This window comes from Bombus flavifrons, chromosome 7, assembly GCF_040668555.2.
Source record: "Bombus flavifrons isolate JBK064 chromosome 7, iyBomFlav1_principal, whole genome shotgun sequence".
Lineage (NCBI taxonomy): Eukaryota > Metazoa > Arthropoda > Insecta > Hymenoptera > Apidae > Bombus > Bombus flavifrons.
The window spans coordinates 9,158,854-9,174,890 of NC_138448.1; the positions used below are offsets into that span (position 1 = coordinate 9,158,854).

The following is a 16,037-nucleotide window of genomic DNA, read 5'->3' on the forward strand; positions in this document are numbered from 1 at the left end:
GATAACTTAATTTTCCTGTCTTTTGACCTTGAAGATTATTTTCATTATCATCATTAATATGCATAATGTGTTCCATCTAGTATATAATATTAAATTCAACGTTCTTATGCTATTTCTTTATCGTAATACTTCTCGTCGCCTTCTTACGTTATTACAATTATAAAAAAAGATCTTACGCCTCGTTGTCAATTTATGTAACAATCCATAAATAAGATATCAGTGATAATTATATTTGTGACAACAGCCGTGCAGAAACGAACTTCTGCCGTTCCTGTTATTCTGTTACAAAAATATCCTTGGTTTCGACTTTACCAGCTCTGATATGTTTTGCCGACCAGTCCTTATCTGCGTTCGATGCACTTGATATCTCTCGCCTGTGCTGATACGAGGAGCTTATTATTATTCGCCAGATAAAGAGTTTATCATTATCGGTTAAATACAAACATGTCGACGTAAGAATATTTTTATCTTTGATACAATTAATTATTAGCGAACTTATCTTCGAATTTGTGCATATGTAACATACACTTCATATACTTAATATATATAATAAAATTATAATACACATATATTATAACTGACTGCCTGTCATACTATTAATAAAATAACATAAATAACGTATTTTTCAAAATAAGGTAGGTAATATACTTTTTATAGATCAACGAGCGTTTCAGCAGCTGCTGAAGAAAGATCTACGTGATCGACCGTGATGGTGTAGCCTGTGAGTGACGGCATCGCTAACATACGAGACAAAGTATTTCTCCGAACTGACGTAGTAGCGAAGGCTGACGTATTATAACTTTTGTGACGTATTCTTAGTAAGAACGTGATGTCATAGATGCAACTAACCTACCGTAATCGAAAATATAATGGTGCATCAAACATAACCGGAGACTGGTAAATTTTAGGATTGGGAAAGTAGAAACAACGCGTTGGTCGATCAAGCTGCAATCGCCGCTGCACAAAAAACATACGATAAATTTTATCGAATAATTATTCTATTAATTAAATAAACTCTGATTGGTGAAATCGTTGAAAAGTTTCATTTTAAATTGTTAAATATGTTATTATTTACATTTATTTATTTATTTAATGCGTGTAATATCTCTAATGAATATTTTACCACTTATATAATAAGAACACGCGTGTATATATTCTAATGAAAGATTTATACATAATAATATATTTGGGATTGCTGTAATTATTTATCGATTTATTTACAAATTAACAAAATAGTTCGTTTTTGAACATAATTTAAATAATTATTTCATTAAGTACATCAAAATATGAATTTTCATCGGAACACTAATTTAGCTAATTAAAAACTAATTGTTGTAGAATATATTTACTTAAGCGATAATTATATATTAATAATATTGAAGAAACAATGGAAGTTCAGTTATTTACCCCGAGTTATTGTTTATTTATTTATTTATTTTATATACGCGAATATAACAAATCTATAGCATTTATAAATATGTTATAAGAAGTCAAATTAAATGTTAAGCAAACTACACGATTTCATACTATTAATTATGTAAATTTTATATGTTCATGCTAGGTTTTCTCGATACTCTCCTATTATCCAGTAACCTTAGCGGCCAGCAGCTTGTGTTAAAACCTTTTCAGCGAATACGAAGGTAAACATAGATAACAATAAATTGTAAGAAATTTTGTTATAAAAAGTAGATTAAACGAATCTATAAGCCATACACGATCAGCAGCAAATAGGAGGTTAATGAGTTTAAATCATACTTATAACTCGTTTAACACATTAAACATTGCGGAAGTGTGAAAATATAATACAATAGGTTCGTAATAAATTAAATGCAACAAATAAAATATTATTACCTGAATTATCAATAATATTGTATTATCTACTACTCCCGATCACCTAGCAGCAGAATTCTTTTTATTATCGCGTTCTTAATGAAATTTACAATCTGCAACGTGAACGAATAATAAATTTAAACATTAGAGGTATTTGCAATATTATTTGTATAAAAATATAAATACAATATAATTACACACAATAATTTAATTTCTTGATAACTTCGATCAATTATGTAACGCATACGTATCGATAAAAGTAAAATAAATATAAAATTGTTTACTTAATGTTTAAATACTATAGAGTGCAACGTGAGAAGCGTACATGTAACGGAATCTACAGAGCGTTACAACGTGAGTTCTGCAATTCATTTTGCAACTTACATTTTGCTGTAAATTTTACAACAATAAATAATGAACGATTTAGGCCTACGACTTTCAGAGGTCCACCGGTGTTCTACTGCAACCAATTCGTTGAATATCCCCGAGCTGAAGCGGAATCGAAATACCAAACGATACGCAAAGTACCGGCTTTTAAACAATGGATAAATGTTAATTGTTGTTAATAAAGAACACACATGTTGCTGATGCAACGGCGAACAGAGCCGCGGAAGAGGCTGCACCTGTAACACCAGTGCACGAAACGCAAACACACCTGGAACCTTTGACCTTTTCATCGACGCTCGGTCCTACCCTCTCCTCTCGACCACCCCTTTCCCTTACCCTTTCCCTTCGCTAGCTGCAGTTCGATGAAAATGTTGCACTGTGCGCAATGGTCTGCGGTGCAAATCAGGTTCTACCTCTTGCACCCTGAAAGGACCAGGAAATCGAGTTAAGTATTTAGCTTTGCAATCCCTGTTTCGTTGGTTGTTGCTTCATTTATTTAAACCCTTCAATGCTTCAGATTTAATGCTTCGAGAAAATGTGAAAAGGCAATTTGTCAGTTTAAATGTTTCGCGACGATCATTCCCTGTATTGATTGTTAAGAGTACAAGCACTTTGAGAGAAACAAAAAAAATGAAATGTTTGTTTCTACCGAAGCAATGCTATATCTATATCTTGCGATAAAGGATTAGGTATTAGTTAAAGCAAAATATTTAATTATTAAATAAACGTAGATCCCTACTCAACGTACTATTGAAAGAAAGCTGCCTCTTTTAACAGAATTATTGCTTTTATAAAAGTGTAAGTTTTTCTGAGTATTTGAAATTGTCTTAAAGCGAATAAACAACTTTTTTCTCTGACACCTGAAGTTCGAAATCAACCGATATAGTGCAAGGATTGTGTAAAAGTACAGAAAATGAAATGCACGTTACTTTTTGTAAATAGTAAACGAATTCCATGAAACGAGTACATTGAAATCGATCTCATTCCTAATGGTAGTTCATGTTTTTATAAAAATCACGCAAGAAATTTGCATTTTATTAAGCATACAATATAATTTACTAATATATTAATAAATCATTCATAAAATGACGTGTACACTGTTCACATGAACACGTGAAAAATCAAACTCGTATATCCTTAAAAGACGCGATTCAATTACATAAACATTTCCTGGACATAACATTGCTTTGGCTATTTAATTGGAATTAGATATAACAGACATCTATGATAAATATTATACTATACATAATAGCGTATGATAAATACGTCTTGGCTGTATTCGAAGATTATTTTTCAACTATATTAATTATGTAATGTATCTAAAAGATTTCAAGAAGATAATTTTTGTCGCAATACCTATACATACTCGTCTTTAAAAACTATTTAAATAATACGTACGTTTTTATCTCGCCGCGATTAAGAAAAACAATTAAGTCGTTTCAATTGTTACTTTTCTTATAACATCACGATACCAAAATCAATTGCTAAATATACGCATAATTTTTAGAGTTATCACTATATCATAGAGAAAGCGACATCTTTACAGAAGCATAGTATAACTTTGCAACCTTTTATATAAACTATATAAATTATAACAAAGAAGTTCCTTATAATCGTACAATATAAAAATCGATTGAAAATACGAAGTAAAACGATAAAAACTGTAATGTAAAACTTATGACTAGTTACACATTCACGACATGTTCTCAGATAAGAATATGCAAAACAAGCTCAACGTAATATCACACGCATATACCTAAATAAATAAACAACAAAAATTGACAAAGAAATAAAAAATAATGATTTACCATTATTGAGAAAACGAAGCCTGAAAAAAGAAGAAGAAAAATCGAAACAAAATATCCAAAGTTAGCCCGAAGATCCAGAAACGCTAGAGTCGTCTCTGCTCTCGTATACAGCACGCACACATAGACATCGGTTGGCACACAACGAAACACTTAGCTGAAATATTTTCACATTGCGAAATCTACGGAGCAAAGTGGATCGAGGGTTGGCCCGGACATCAATAGCCATCAATCATCTGAAAATTTCGGCAACGCGCTGGACAACCCGAGAGGTAGGATACTATCACCATAGTAGAGTTGTTCGGGACCATCGAATGAGGATGGGAGGAGGTGAGTGGCAAAGGGGGAGGGACCAGGAGGAACGTTCGATACCTCCAAAAACGCGGGCCAAGCCAGTACTAAAGCACCTGCATGAATTCAGTTGCCGCGCTTACGATGCTTCGTGTATGCTTCGCTGTGATATCTGGACTCGTAGGTATGCGTGAACTTGTGATAAACATGAAGACAGGCTGATATGAGGGTGCGTGAGCAATCATGCAAGAAACAGATACAGATATATGCTGTCAAAGAAAAGGGGCAACGTATAAAATAATAATAATAGGATTCGCGGTGGAGTTCGAACGCGATGAAATAACGCAAAACATCGTGTTCTTCGGGTTTTCCATTTAGTATTCAAATATTCAGGAGATAATCGCTTGACGATACGAAATGGATGATATTCATTTGGAATATTTAGAGGATTATTTTTTATTATAACTTGCGTATAAAAGTAAGTGTTAGACTAACATCACTTTTTAAACAAAATGGACTATTCGGCGTATCATATTCTGTAAAAACCATTTAAAGCTTCCCTGTTTAGGTATATAATTTGTTCGTGACTCACAAAAATGTTGTACGTATGAATAGTATATCTTCAACTATGAAGCTAAGTTTAGGTGAAGGTAAATTCTGGGTGTTTAAGAAATGATGGAGTTTTTGAAAAGAAGGAACTAAAATCTAGAAGGTAAGATTCAAAGCGTTACAACGAATATTATTCACACAATTCCAAACATTGATTCTTTTAATATCCATAAATAACGGAAGATAAAGATAATTTATATCCAAGACTGTCAGTGTCGTTATATCTACGCATTATACAATTTTCTATTTTCTACATTTGTTTTATCATCATGTGTCTTCATCATCGTCAAACCTACTTCATATAAATCATTCTATAAGAGCGTAATACAACGAACAGATGCTTTTACGCTACGCTTCCGCCATTCACATACTGTAAAAGAAAACAATTTACAACTCATGTGTACAAAGAAGACAATATGATAATTATTATATAAACAAATATTACAGTGATCGACAGAGATAAGTGCCTCCTTCGTCCCCATGTCATCACGCTAATCAACTTCTCATCTATTTTCTATATCAGTAAGTTTGAATGCATACGCTTTTCGTTAGTCAGAGAAGAAGTAGCAACCTACTCGAAGTCATGCTATTCTAGTACAAAGACGACAACTCGTAGACGACACGCGCAGTTGGCGCGCATGGAAGCACGAATTACACGCGGCGACGACGTGACGCACCACCAATTACTGTGAAGGCGCCATTTTTACGTAACAGGTTGGATAAACTATTCGTTAAAAACAATCATAATGAAAAATACAGCCGCTTGCAACGAATAATAAGACAAAATGCTCGTAAGATGAATTGTATTATTTTCTATCGTTAAATAAATACGATTTAAATTGAATAAAAATTATGATATAAATTATTAAAAGATATTAAATTGAAATAAATTAAATTCAATATTTACACATGGCTCATTAAAATTTCTACTGTAACATTTATATATATATATTTATATATATGTATATATATTTATATATATGTATATATATACACACATTTGTAATTTTTTCTGCAAAGTTTGTTCTAAAAAATGTATTCTATATAATATTGAAAAAATTTCATTTGAATGAATATTTGAATTATGGGCACTATTACACTTTACGCATTTTATCATCCGTTAAATCATTGTTTGATACCCATTTCTCGATAATTTTGATACCATGTATAATATCAGATTTTTAAGTTACATTCAATTATACATAGATATGATGCGATCTACTTGTATTACAAATGAATTGAAACGAATGAATAGTCGAAGGAAACTATTCAAATTGATCGTCTCATATAATGATTTAAAAAAATACGATAATAAAATTAGCATGTAACAACAATTAGCATGTAAGACAATATTTCTGGTTACTGATAAATATTAAGAATGTTGCTCTCGGTTTATCATATATACACTACTTATGATAACTAGAAGTTACTTTACGTTTGAATGTACCGTAATTTTCCATTGTTCCACCTATCTCGGCTACTTCCATTACAAAATCATTAAAAAATCATCAAAACGCTTCATTCCTCATGTTCGACTGCAGTAGATTATCCACTCGATCATTAATTCACTCACTCGTACATACTAAATGTGATATAATAATTATCAAGATTGTTAGAAACGGGCCAGAAGGTATGGAGGGGAGAAAGAGAGGATGCTATCCGCCTACAACCGTATAAGGAGCCCGCGCATCTACTAGGAGAGTACGTGATCCAGATAGGTTATGCTTTGCTCCCTTATTTTCCTGAGCTCCTGGTACTATAGCCACGTGTTTCTGGCACGTCAATCTGCCAGTGTACCACGCTATAAACAGACATCTACGTACTTCATGCAAGCCTGATAGTTGGAAGTTGTGATTAGAATGCACGTGGCCTTGCGGAATCTCTATTGACGCAATCGTCAATAATACTTCTGATACCCTATACCCGTAAGAACTTTTGAAGCAAGCAAATAATTTAAATTCAAATTGTATTCTTTATATAAGGCGTAATCTGAATATTGTACGAGACTCCTGACGCATAGGTATCGATTTTGTCAGTATTTCATTAAATTTGTATAATTTCAATGCTATATGGTATAAGTAGTGAAAAGATTTTTCAAAATTCCTTTTCTTATGTATTAATTACTCTTAGAAAATTGCATTACTAGTTCATATCGGAGGACATCGGAGTATTTTCTTACGTTTGTTGCAGTAGTCAATTGTTAATATTTATACGTAAGTAATTACGTTTTACGAATGTGCTACATGATATTTATATTTGAAAATTACTCTACTTAAATAATAATAAATAACATAACAATAGATTGAAATTAAAGAATAATAAATTAATCTCCGTATCACTGAATTAATTTTCGCTTTTGTATAATTTATTGTGTCGTACATTTTGTTTCATTGAATATTAGTCTAATATTAGTCTAATTATAAAGCTTTAAATATAGTAATAATATAACACGTATGTTTGCATATGCGAATTTGATAAATAAAATAAAACAAATATATTATACTAATAATATACAATATATAATAATATAGCATAATAATAATATATTTATTATTGAATCGAGCAAGCGTTCATTTTCACCGCATATGATTTTAATTAAGCGTGCTTCTAAGAAAAGTTGCTTCTTGTAACACTAAATATAAGTTAAATTGTAAATTAAAAACTATGCCATTGAACCATGTTCAATCATTCTTTCTATTAGTTTTGTAATGGTTGATCACTTTTTTATTAACGTTAAATGTATTATGGAAAGGTAAAGAACGACTTGTCGTTCCAGATGTAAGTTTCGGAAGCTGATATAACTGACATGTTTTATTTTACATCTCATATATAGAGAGAAATTCCCGTAAAGAGAACTTATGTTAATTATATATATAAATCAAACCATTTTCTTGTAACTACTATCTGCTGTGCGTACAAAATATTATACAATAACACACACGTGTCTGTGCCATAATTTCTTAAGCATAACAGGTATAAATACGATATTTTCTATTTTAATAAAATATATAATAGCTCAATTGATATAATATCTCAAAAATATGGAAAGTTCATTAAAATACAAATGTTAGAAGACTGAAGGTATTAAAATAATAAAATATGAAAACGCTAGAATAATCAATTCAAAATGCTCGTAATCAAGATTCGATACATAACACTATGTATTCACTTGATTCTACTACCATCGTTTTAAATATGTACATATGTATATCTATATCTACATATATGAAACAGAGGTTAGATAGCAATATATATATATACGTAATCCATGCAATGTTATTCATAGTTCTTATCGCAACATGAGCGCCTGATAATCAATCCGCGGCTCGCGAAGTCCTTGTGGCCACATTATGCGTCGTCGTACGAACGTAGCCGCGGTCGCGTCGTTGAAGGCGTGTGGAAAAACGTAAAGGGCTAGTCTTCGGCCGTGATTATATTTCGATACATGGCGTGCTTACTTAGGTATCGTTGACACTCGCCAAGACTCCTCACCTGCCCATCAAAAGACGTAAAGTCATCCACATTGGCCAACCAAGGAACCGGATTGCACGTGAGAAAGAAGGTTATGTGGTGACCTAGATGGCGCAGTGGTAGATGCGCGGTAACGATGCGCAGGACACGTTGCGACTCTTATACCTTCATGTGCGCCTAGTAGTTACTTGGCGAAATGTGGACGCCTTTCGGGAACTGTTTTTCTTGGCACCCTGAAGTGTACCCCGGGTGCGTCCAATTACCTGTGAGGGCATATTAGGTGACGAAGGAGACTGCAGCGGTATACTTTGTCAGGTCATGAACGCCAGAATCTTGGAAATAGCCACCTTAAACTGTTTTACCCTCGCATACGTCGGTAAGATCATTTTCACCGTTTGTGTCATTTCTCCAGCGCTGCTCAGCTTTGAATGGCTACAGAGCTGCGACTTTGAATTTCAATTTTCTGAAAATTTTAATTTTTTGTTAAATTACATAGTAATCTTTTCTCAAAACTTTGAACTATATAATAATATATACTTAAATATAAAATAATCTTTACATTCCTTTTAATGCAGGGAATAAAAATATGTGCAATGTTATGGTGGAGGGTAGGTTGTCTTTATTTTCACAAATTATAAAAACACATAGCAAAGAGTGAAATAGAAATGTTGAAAGGTACGAGAGTCTTCTCTTCCATTAATCTTCATCGTCGCTAATTATTCTATGAGTTGACCTGTGTTGATTACGTTGGTTTTGCGCTGGTTCTTCCTCGTCGTCACTAATTATCGTTTTAATGCTTTTCTGCTTGGTAGCTTGAGACGTTAGTGGCTCCTCTTCCTCGTCGCTATCCAGTAGACGACGTTTTTTCACGCTGTCATTTTTCTCGTCATCGGATCGAGGTCTTTTCCCGTCATCTGCTATAAATTTACAAATAACGAATAATTATAAAATAGAATATAACATTTCCTATATTCTGCATTTTATACAGCTGTTAGTTTTCTTTCTACCTTCAGCCACTTCAGCATCATCGGCATTGGTCTTTATTTCCAATTCAGAGTCAGACGAATCATCAAATGCAATAATACGTCCATCAAACTTTCTCTTTCCAGATTTTGATTTTTCTACAATTAATGGAGAATATTAGATTTGATTTGGTTGAGATATTGATCAATTGCCGAATAGATTTGCTGGTAAAACTCTGAAGTTCAAAATGTTTAACTGATTCCCTCAACAGAGGGCAGAGGAAGGTCCCCTCAACATAGTTGTCTCGTTGGAATGTAGAAATACGTACCGACTGGCTGTGAGTCATTTGCTTTTGCTTCCTTCATTTCTACATCACATTCAGTCGGTGATGAGAGAATTGTGGTCTTTTTTAATGGCTTCGGCATAGAATGAACGTTAGTTTCCATGTCAGAATCGCGGGAAGTTGATGGCTGTGGCTCAGCTAAAAATATACAACAAAGTATTTAACGGCTGATAGTCAACGTTACTTAATTTTACAGATATCTTTAAAAGATGTACATATGTTTAGAAAAATTTTCGAGAAACAGTAGGTACTCCATTATTACGTTATAAGTACATATCCTATTATTAAATTATATAAATTATAATAAAAATTAGATTAAGCTGTAAGAGGGAATAAAAACAGTTAGAATCATATTAAGCATGTTATAAATCAGTTAAACGTAAAATATTTTAGAATTACACAATAATAAATAAAAATCCTGTATGTAAATATTATTTTAATAAATATATTTTTATGTACCGTACAATAAAGTATTAGTATTAAACATTGTAAGCAAATTTATGAAAATTACGTACCTTTAGAGGTGAAATATTTTTTAATATTTTCTAAAACGTCTTCATCATCGCTTTCACTGTTTCTATCGTTATCAGATTCCACCTTCGCCGATGTTGCTTCTGATTATAAAATACAAAAGGAGATATTAAACAAATGTAGTGCATAGTAATCTATTACACGCGTATTCACATTTGTCTTAAAAGTTTATAATCATTATTAGATTTAATGATATAAAGAATTTTAATCGTACCGAATGAAAATTGATAAAAGTAATTGAAAATATTGTTTTATTGCTTGGGAAACTTAGAAAACGAAGAGATTAGCTACATATGTACACACAATCTATCGTTTAAATTTCAATTTCAAAATATTTGCAGATATTGAAAATCGTATTAATGACTGAATGAATTTATAATTTCATACAATACTTATTGTAATATCATATTTTTATAACTTCTATTTTTATATAATTGTTACTAAAAATTTCTATTAGTCACATTAAACAGTTTCTTCCTTCTAACAATAACACGTCCATTTTCTTTCCTTAAAGAATAAAATGCTTAATCCTACAGCATTATACAAATCAAAAGTGTTCTTATTTTCTATAAATAGTTATGTATACAAAAGAGAAAAGACAAATACCTTCGGCAATGAAGTTTCCTGCCAACGAAGACTCGATAAGATTGCAGCGCTTCTGAATCATCGATCTAGGCATATTAGACGGTATGCGCCAATAAGATTCTTGTTCATCAGCAGGAGGTGTGAATCCCATAGCTCGAATAAGCTTCTGGAAGCTTGGTGAATCCATCGCAGCAGACGAATAATCTGTCAGCGGGACTAAGGGGATACCTTCGCAGCTTTCCTCGTCTCGATCGTCCAGGACATCTAGTAGGGATTCCTTGATCCATTCTAGAGCGTCGCTCATATCTGATTTATCAAAATGTCTATTATTACGTTTATCTATAAGAATGAATATATTAGTAATACAAAGAATTTGAAATAAATTATAAGAACAATTTATTTTCATATTGATAATTCGAATAAATATGTTGGATATAACACTAGAACTTTTCCTAGACAATAATAAATAATGAACTCGTGCAGTAAATTAGTTTATTACTTTTTCGCATGAACAACTCAACCATTTCTTTCAATCTATTAATTTCTCGTTATCTCGATTGCAATATTTCGATTAAGATTTTATAAATCAATATGTAACTTTGTCTTCAATTCTTGTCTGGAAATCTTTTCTTATAAGAGATCTTTTCAGTAAAACAGTTTCCCTATATTGTTGAATCTTTGAAGAAACTTTAAATGTAAATCATGTGATAAAATAGTGGAAAGTTGAAGAGATTAATTTTGCCCCAAGTGTCATTGAAACCTGTGTCACTGCCTGAAGGCAATGGTATTGTGATAGATGACAAGCACATTGGTTCGACATAAAAAACTACAGGGTCGTTCTGTAACCATGTCTTTGCCAAAATCCATGGGGATAAACTGGTATTTCGCGTGCTACATTTGTACCGCAAACAGGGGTCTCTTTGACAAATCATTACTTTTCCCATTTTATTTCTTTTCACTCTTGAACGATCACTGCAGATCATTCTGCCCTTTCGCGCCCTCGAAACACATTCGTTGTTCGTTGGTGTAAAAGAGGAGAGCATAATGTTCCAAGTATCTACCCTGAATTTTATTCTCATAAATCACTGAGACCATACCGTGTAAAATCGACGAAAGAGGGAGTGATACGGTATTACTCACTTTTTTCGATGACATCCTTCAAGAGTCCGGATAATTGTGCATCCGTGTAAACCATCGTTGGCTGTTTTTTCGCATTTTTCTTCTTTCCCTTGTTCGTTGGTTTATTGGGAGCCACGTTCCTATTGCTCGAGGATTTCCCAGCTTCTTCGTCGCTACTTTCATCCTCGTCGGAATTACTGGCAGACTGCGTTTCCCACGACGATTTACCTTTTTACAAAGTAACGGGAAATGAATATAAACGTTTTTCGATATGGCTTCTCTCGGTTCCGGGCATTTGCGAAAAATGTATTTGAAATACATACATTCATGATACAAAAGTCAAGTTGCATAAAAATATAGATCTATGTGCGTTAATCTGTTACCATAATCGTGATTAGTCAAGAAATATATTGTTCAATATTTCTAGATTAATATCTTTTTGTTTACTTTTTTCCTGAAAAAATTAAGATTTCGTCTTAATTCCTTCAAGCTGTTTGTTAATTCGCTTTTGCAATCGCGTTTATTTAATCCGTATACAAATTTATTATTTTGCGATATCTTATCTCAAAGTAATATAGCAATTTAAGGAAAACGATAAAAGGCACAATAGTAATAGGAACCGAAAGAGAATATTAGGAAATATATTAAAATGGTAGGGAGGAAATAGAATCTTAATTAAGATTCTGAAAATTTGAAAATTCTTTCTGCCTTTCGGTAGTGAATCAATGCATCATAAAGCCGGAGGAGTACAAGAAGTTTGAAACTACGATGCTCGAGTTAAGACCATAGACAACTACGTTACATATCCGCGCATTACGCTGCAACGAGTTCTTAAAATATTCTAGCAACTATCCAAAACAAGATGTACTCGTTGATATTTCCATAGTTTTTTACTGTATTTACAGTTTTCGAAGAATCTTAGAAAAAGAAATTAAAACTTGAATATTGTATTACATTAGTGGGAAATAATAAATGAATCGATCTCGTTGTGAGTTGCTCGTGAAGTACAATCGCAAAGAAAAGGAGTTTGCATGGTGGAAAATGAACATGTAATTAATTTGCTATAGGCTTGACATGTATCGATTTGAGATTTTTTACGATAGAATATTACTCTTAGATAGAGTCAGAGAAGATATTAATTACATCACCGTGTACTGTACCTTTTTCCTTTACAATTTAACTGCTAGTCCCTAGGCTTCGAAAATCTTTCAAGTATTCACGATCAATAAAACATTGTTCATGTGATTTGTTACAAAAAATGCTTAAAATTTTTGTCTATTATTACGAGCCGTGGACTGTGAACAGCGCGAGAATACGGACGTACTTTTTTCGTACTTTTTCGAAACGTACACAAAAATTCACTAGAAGATACACGTAAAATGAAAAACTCTATGATTTTTATTAATTTAATTTTATTAATATGAATTAAAGAAAAAATTAAAAGCAATAATATTCGCCATTAGAAACATTAAAAAAATATAAATAACTTTAGAGGTAGATCATTTCTGCAGATACTTCAACATCTTTTCAGAAGTGTCGATCTTCCAGCAAATCAAGAATATTTCCTGTCTTCACGTGCGTTCCTAAAGTGTTTCGATCGGCGCACATGCGATATTAAGATCCACCGTAGCATCGGGAAACATACCGGGTGTTCCGGCTTGCGAAATCTTATTTGAGGAAGAGGCGATGAGATAGAGGCGAGGAAACGTTGTTTCAATAGCACGTAAGCCGAGACAAAAGTTTGCTTTTATACTTCATCTCCTAACCTTATATATCTAGAATGCGATCTATCGTAGTACATTGAATACAAATAAGCGGACGTGGAGGGAAACAGAAAAACAATAACAATGATAAATATGAAATTCCTTGCGGCGTAATGGGGAACAGGGACGAGTGATATTGGCATGGGAGCAGGAAAACCACGACTGGAATTCGCGTTTTTCGATATTAAATAACAGAATTTGTATTCTGCAACGATTCTGTTATGAACCGCTTTGCCGCTTCTGCAGAACTCGGAACTAGAAACGCAAATATTATTTCAACCGTACCTTCTGCGTACATATTCTTGCATGCCTCGTGGAACCAGTTAAATGTGTGTTCATTTGGCATGTAATTGATCATGATCCGTTCATGAAAATGTAAAAGATATTCTAAGTGTGAAAGATATTCTTATTTTAGTAGTTTGAAATTTTTGTTTGAAATAGTTGTAGGAAATAATTTCTTAAATAGATTGAACAATTGTACACATTGAATGGGTTATTTTAATGGGATAAGAATAAATGTTGTAATAACAAGATATCGTTATTTTCATTTGGCGGAGGTAAGATAAATGAAAGATAAGACAAAAATGGGAAGATATAATAATACTAACTACAATTTACTTGTTTCTTGCTAAGTAATATTGTATTTTTTTCAGCATTGGTCTATGCAGAATCGTAGTTGTCTTGTATTTGTTTATTAGGTTTAAAATTTCTCTTTTAAACTAATCTTTGGCAAACGTAAGTATTTTAATATTCCTTTATGAAGAATTAAAAAATTCATCAAATAATGTATACAAAAGATATATGATTGTATTGAGAAAAAGAGAAAGGAAGTGGTATTTATCGTGCAACTAGAATTCTGGAAATTGTAGAAATGCCTCAATCTTCCTACTTAAACTTTCTCTCGTTATCAAATTTATTTCTACTGTCGATCATTTCAATCTTTTACGATTTCATTACTTATAGGTATTTCGTGACGTATTCTATTGTATATTACGACTTGAAATTCAATTCAACGATCGCAGCTTTCCAAAGGTCAAACAAGAAGAAATACTCTATCTCTGTAACTTATTGCTTCTGATGTTATCGATAAAAAAAAAAAAAAAAAATGTTTCCAATCATAACCAATGAAAAGAAACTTCTACAAGAGGATTTTGTACAAATTGATCTCGTCTCTGGTTTCCTCGCCATATTTATCTCAGCTGCTGCTCACTTCCCTTAATTCACCGTCAAGCGTCACTTGCTCCATCCAAAAACGAGTTCACAGCGTGCAGTCGCCGGCAATCGTGTTAGCAGAGAGAACTGATCGAATGGGAATAGACGCAGCATCTAAGGATGGTAAGAAAGACAGATGCGAATGGAATGGGATAGGATTGGCCGGAACAAGGTCTGCTTCAGAGCCGCTCGAGACCGGAGAAAAGGCTGGGAAAAGAGGCAAAGGTAACCGGCCATAGAACGTGAACGCGGAAAAAGAGAAAGTGAACACTTACCGTGGTTGCTTTTTCTGGATCGCTTTTTGCGCAACTCCTTGCGATCCGTGGCCAATCCTAATTCCAAAAGCTTCTCCTTGATCTTTGGCTTCGGCCGCTTTATTGTGAGCCCATTGAAGATCAAGTCCACGGGATCTGGATGTACACAACATAAATCGTATTGGTATTAATTCGTTATTCGAGGGGATGAAATGTTGATTCAATACGATAGAAAGCCAAGGGAACAGGTCAAATTTAGAAAATTACATGGAATCTTTCGATAAAATTATTGGATGTTTGTTCGTAGTTCGATAATATTTAAAAAGTAATGTAACCAGAGCCGAGTAAGATACCATTTCTATTAAAATACTAAATATTAGATAGTAAATAATTTACTTCGTTTCAGATAATGTGTGTGTATTTTTGAGAATGAAACGTTTCATTTGTTGGGGTAAGTTTTTGAAATAATATCTAACTATTATTTGAGAACAACTGAGAATACTGCAGTTTTATTTAGCTTTGATAGATTGATGCTTTCGTCCATACGAGAGTACATAATCTACGTGATAAGAACATCGAATGATGCACTTTGTTACACGTGAGTGATTATACTTAACGTAAATATGTATAAATCTAGTTTACAAATTATTATTATTTCTTGCGCTTTGTTATAATATCATTTCTCTAGTGAATTTATACCCGTTATTGAGAAAAACGATAGACTATAGTGATACGTTTAAATGTAATAGTTTGATAAATGAAATTCCAGAATTTTACACGGGACGTAGCCGAGGTAAAAATGATATTATCAAAGTTTCAAAGAGAAAAGAACGAAGTTGATTTTCGGGAATTTTCATGGAGCACGGTGGGCTGA

General features: G+C 32.8%; 1 protein-coding gene and 1 long non-coding RNA gene across 2 annotated transcripts in view; one reads left to right on the forward strand and one right to left on the reverse strand.

Moving 5' to 3' along the window:
- The first annotated feature begins 7,842 nt into the window (after positions 1-7,842).
- On the forward strand, positions 7,843-15,492 carry LOC138181379 (uncharacterized). Its single transcript, XR_011173497.1, has 3 exons — positions 7,843-8,769; positions 13,466-13,657; positions 13,731-15,492. It is a non-coding gene; the product is annotated as an uncharacterized LOC138181379 (long non-coding RNA).
- timeout (circadian regulator timeout) overlaps positions 8,996-16,037 on the reverse strand; it is a 250,148-nt gene continuing 243,106 nt past the window's right edge. The window contains exons 22-28 of the mRNA XM_069116096.1: positions 15,185-15,319; positions 11,956-12,162; positions 10,837-11,121; positions 10,215-10,313; positions 9,685-9,837; positions 9,401-9,514; positions 8,996-9,310 (exon numbers count right to left, since the gene is read on the reverse strand). Of these exons, the coding sequence (XP_068972197.1) occupies positions 9,090-9,310; positions 9,401-9,514; positions 9,685-9,837; positions 10,215-10,313; positions 10,837-11,121; positions 11,956-12,162; positions 15,185-15,319 (1,214 nt within the window). The 3' untranslated portion in view covers positions 8,996-9,089. The remainder of the gene's footprint in view (positions 9,311-9,400; positions 9,515-9,684; positions 9,838-10,214; positions 10,314-10,836; positions 11,122-11,955; positions 12,163-15,184; positions 15,320-16,037) is intronic.